We start from the raw sequence: 5,305 nt of genomic DNA on the forward strand, positions 1-5,305 counted from the left end.
TGAGAAATTCTTTTGGTAAAGGCTAGGTTTAATTAAATCAATTCTCCAAAAGATGTTAAATTAAATTATTGTATTTATCTTTATTATTTAAACAAATTTGAACTCAATAAAGTGAGGTACACTAAACTAGTTTTATAATACATGGTAACCCACTTTTACTAATATTATTTACAACAGTGGCTTTTATGGCTTTGATTACTTTTTTGAGATAAGTATCCAGTATTGCCTAGAACTATGGTCAAAGTTGTTACGACACACTCCAACTTCACAGAGATCCTATTACCCCTGAACTCAATTTTAGCATACTTTTGTCACTCTTTCTTGCTGACGTAGCACATTTATTATATAAAAGGGGATCCACATCAAAGATGCCACATTAGCTAAAAAGATTGACAAAAGATGTTACGGCAACACAAAAGGGTGACAAAAATACGCTATAATTGAGTTCAGGGGTAATAGGATCCCCTGAATTTGGAGTGTGTCGTAGAAAATTTGTTCATAATTTAGGGGTATTAGATGCTTTACTCTATTTTTTGAAAAAACTTTGTTTGAATTTAGATGCAGCCTATTTAGAAGAAAGAAGTATACAGAGACTATTGTTGTCTAAAAATTTTCTTTGAAAAGTAACTTTTGTTCTGGTTTGAAAGAACTACAATGCTTTATTTATAACTCTTACCTAATGGTCTAGCTCTGCCTCTGCAAGGGGGTGTAAAGTAGACGACCTACCCTTATGCAAGCCGATTCTATGTCCCCATTCCAATGACTTATAGGTTATAAAGCGACACGTATGTAAGCATCCTACCCTAACACTGCTTCCAATGCTCAAACCTTTGACCTATAGATCCCATGGAGAATTGCGTAACCGCCACCATCAACAACTGATTCCACGACACAAACCTATGAATGGCATATATGTAAGCAACCTATACGGATGTGTAAGTACCAGTCCGACTTCGTAGCTCGAACTCGTGATCTATAAGTCACACGTAAACTTTATTGTCGGCCTATCCTGCTGTTCAGGTACTAATGAGTGATTTGGACGACTCGAGCTCACGCACAATTGTCCTTGCTCCAAAGCCAGAGCAAAATTATTCTCCTAATGTACATAGTGTGATGGTGCGGTATACTTTCTTAATTCTTACTATTGAAAAGGGCAGCCCGCTGTGCCAAAGCTCCCGCTATGCGTAGGGTTTGGGGAAGGGCCCCACCACAAGGGTGTATTGTACGTAGCCTTACCAAGCATTTCTGGCAGAGGCTGTTTCTAAGGTTTGATCTCGTGACCTCCTGATCACATGGCAACAACTTTACCGGTTAATCCAAGGCTCCCCTTCAAAAGCAGCGTCGACGAAAATCATTTAACTGGTGAAGGGGAAGAATACCTTCAACTACTAGGGATGGTTTACAAATAAAAACAAAACAATAATAATCAAGAGGAGTATAGAACTAATGTATTCATTTATCTCAACTTCCCTCTTTGAGAGAACCATAGAAAAGTACTCTTGAGCAGTTCCATAGTCATTTACATTAGCATTAGCATTCCTTGAGTACGAGGAAGAAAATGTACAATGAAAACAAAGAAGAGACTCTCCAGGTCAAAATTCCTAAATGGTATGTAGAACAAAAAGGATTAGCACTATGTATATACTCGTAAAGATTTACCAATCGTTGCTTATTCTGCTGCTGCCGATGGTACTATGGCCAAACTGTTAGCAATCAGTTCTTCTGAAGATTACTCCTCAAACTTCGGAACAAAGCTCATTGTGTAGTGGAACTCGATTTGTAGGCGCTGATGAAGGGGTGTCGATGACATCAATCATTTCTTTACATCAACTTGTAACTCCCTAATAGGGATTGCTGCCAAAAAACTCTTAATGTACTCTTTACATGCCTCTTTACCTCTATAAATGATGTTATTTTCAGGTACCCTGTCTTCCTGCATACTGTCGTCGCTATTGGTGCTCATGACAATTTTGCTTTCATCTGCAGCCTCTTTGACATCAGTTTTCTTCTTTCTATCACAAGATGGCTTATCATCTGATTGTTGAGACTCACCAGGTGCTTGCATAATTGTTGTATCTTGGTCGAATTTGAGGATATATGCCTTATTACAACCCTTAAAAAGACTCTCCCAAAGTGTATCAATGATATAGTACACGTCTTTTTCAACCTTGAGGATAAAAAAGTGGTTATTCCAACTCACAATGTAAACACAGGAGTTGCCATGACGAGGAGTTTCTTGAGCGGACTTAGAAATCTCGTCCCATATGTTGTCAAAAGACATGGAACTATGAAGGAAGTGGAATCCTTCCTCTTCTTCGATTCCTTCAGGATGAAAGAACCCAATGAATGATTTTTCTGAGACTACTGAGAGTGGACACACTTTAGCCTCGAGAACTATCTTGAGGTCAAAGTGCTTATCTGGGAAACGTTCCCTATAGGTTTCGTTTTCACAAAGATCCCTCCATTGCATCGAGCCTTCACAGATAAGAGAATCAAGTTGGGACTTGATGGGCATATCTTCAGGATTACAGTGGAACCAATCAGCTATGGCAGCAACCAAGGCTGTACAAGCGCTTTCACCAGCAGCTCGTTCACTTCGTTGATCAATCGAAGCAAAGAAGATCTGAGTCTGCAGCTTCATTTGTCCATCACGGCTTATTATTTCTTTCTGCTCCCAACTACCCACAGCAAAACTTTCATCTCCAAACTCAGAGACTGAAATCGGAGAAGTTTCCTCAGATTTGTGCCCCTGCATGAACTACACACATTAGTAAGAGGACTAGTTATGACATATATCATCAATCATGAACAAGAAAACCTCAGCAGTTAGATACTTGATACAACCGTACAAGTAGACTAAGCTACTAAAGAAAGCTACCAAACTTTGTAATCTTAAATTCGGCAAGCACATTGGTGTAGTTACTGCACGTTGATCAGACCATGACATGAAGATAAAAAATGACTCGTCAAACATGACAAAGAAAGCAAGAAAAAAGGAGACGTACCCTAGAAGAAGACTCGTCAGATGAGCAAAGCTGTCGGCGATCAAAGCTTATATCGTCTGCACCATCCTCTCCATAATGTTTGTTCAACAATGGCTCTCCCTTGGTTTTAGGATATTTGAAACTCAACTTCCTCTTCCTCCAGGAAAGAAGACTACGTTTTGAACTCTGCTCTGCAGATTGATTTGCTTTAGTTTTATCCTCAGGGTACTTGTGCTTTGTGTCTGAAATATGATGGCTGTAGTGGACTAAATCCTCGTCACTGCTGCTGCCGCTTGTATTTGAACAAAATGATCCACCAGCATGGTTTGCATAGACGAGTGCTTCATAACTGAATGATTTCTGAACACTTGTATCCTCTTTTCCTTCCGCAGATTCTCCTACCAAATCCTCATCAAGTGAATCTGTATCCACAGTATAAACATAATTGGGATCCTCACTTCTAACTGAGTTCCTTCCATCACTGCTGCTGCCTTCCTCTGCATGATATGCCTTCTTGTGTCGCCTAAAAGATAATGCTTTCAAAAATTTAAACTTTCGCAGGCCTGCTTTTAAAGAACCACCCCCATTTCTGTCTGTCAACAAAGCCTTTCCAGGGTTCGGAGATGCTGGAGCAGACATGATAAACTTTGAAAATGTCTCTGAAGCTTCGTGAGTGTTCCTCAATTCCACAACGTTGAGCACTAGCTGTCAACAAATATGTGAACATATCTTTAGGAAACAGTCACATAGATAATATATTTACGTAGCTGCAGGAATACAAGAACGCAAGCAAAAAGCATGTGTTTTAGTTTCTCTTACACAGAGTGAAAGGCAACTTTTGAAGCTGCCAACAGAGACTTCCAAAGGAACGAAAATTTCAATGCCCTCTTGTTTATCTCCAGCTACTGAAGCAAAGTCTGCAAGATTCAATGTCGCAGAAGAAAGTACGGGTACCTTCTGATTTGGTCCTTTGCTTGTACCCTGATTCAACAGAAGTATGAATAAATACAAAGAAGGGAGTAAATGAACAGTGAAATCGAACACAAAGACAACGTGTTCAATAGAGGAATTAGTGTCGATGAAAATCTAAAACCAAAACTAAAGGATTCAAAGCACGAAATAATACACCCGTGGATTGGAAAACACACGATTATCATGAACGATAGGTTCAAAGCAGTCAAAGGAACATGTAGCTAAGGCCAATGTTGTGCCTATGGAAGAAGAACAACTTGCTTCATTCTCAAACAAGTTGAGATATAAGAATTTACTATTCCATTTAAGCTCAACACATGTCATCATCAAACCAAATAAAAATACAAGCGAAAATAAGTTACATAAAAAAAATAATTAAAACCTATTTCCAACTAGTTGATATGGCCTATATTAGTCTTGATACTACATCGTGTCCTATCTTTAACCAAGTTTGCATTGATTCCAAGAAATTATAGGTTGTTCGAGACAACTTATCTAGGTCTATCTCATCTCCTTTTAACACCTTGGTCACCATGGTCTCACACCTACTAACCGGTGCATCTGGAGGTCGCGACAAGACGTTGTGCCTATGAAAGAAGTAGTCATTAAAAAGTTCAAACCATTTATCATTAACAACTCCTCCTATTGTTTCTTCCCTTGAAAACTAATTGTTGGATGCACACCAAAACAACTTTGGGAAGGAATAATCCTCAAGGTGCCTAATCATTTGCTACCATTTTTATTTAATAATAGACTATGCCCATAATGCTTCTTTTTTCCTTATCCAGAAAGCACAGCTGTATATGTCTAAAAGAAAAATATGAATGAATACAGTAGGTCTCACCATCCACCATATAACATCAAAATAAATGAACCCCACAAGCTCAGAAAGTGGATCCATTGAAATGCAATCATTACATTCCAGAAGGCTTAAAAAGCTTCTGACTCCCAGTGCATGTCAGTAACAGTTTCTTAGACATCAATATAACAAAGTTAAAACTCACTTTACACCAGTAGCATGTCAGAAAATTATACTGTGTATATATATATATTCGATACTTTAGGCGAAATTCTTGGCTTTGCCCCTGTTAAACTCACTAAGCTACTAGTACTCTAGGAGTAATAAAACTCAGTAAAAACCATATTGATGATGAATTTTATCAAGCTTCTCTTGTTTAACATGTCCTCTGGAGAGGCTCATGCAAATGATGCTGTAATATACTGAATCACCATGATCAAATAATCAAAACTAAGCATCAACCTAACCAATAAAAGAAAAAATAAGTATCCTAATTTGCGGAAATTGAAGAAATTTATCAAATAGCACCCAATTTCAAGACAACAAAGGT

The 5,305-nt window shown here is 38.2% G+C and overlaps 1 protein-coding gene across 1 annotated transcript; it reads right to left on the minus strand.

The window, feature by feature from the left end:
* Positions 1–1,813: 1,813 nt before the first annotated feature.
* On the minus strand, positions 1,814–4,857 carry LOC124893473. Its single transcript, XM_047404468.1, has 4 exons — positions 4,801–4,857; positions 3,804–3,965; positions 3,006–3,689; positions 1,814–2,749 (listed from the first exon to the last, which is right to left on the minus strand). The coding sequence occupies exons 1-4, from the start codon at positions 4,855–4,857 to the stop codon at positions 1,814–1,816; spliced, it is 1,839 nt and encodes a 612-aa protein (XP_047260424.1).
* Between the last annotated feature and the right edge of the window lie 448 nt (positions 4,858–5,305).

This window comes from Capsicum annuum, unplaced genomic scaffold, assembly GCF_002878395.1.
Source record: "Capsicum annuum cultivar UCD-10X-F1 unplaced genomic scaffold, UCD10Xv1.1 ctg60096, whole genome shotgun sequence".
Taxonomy (NCBI): Eukaryota; Viridiplantae; Streptophyta; class Magnoliopsida; order Solanales; family Solanaceae; genus Capsicum; species Capsicum annuum.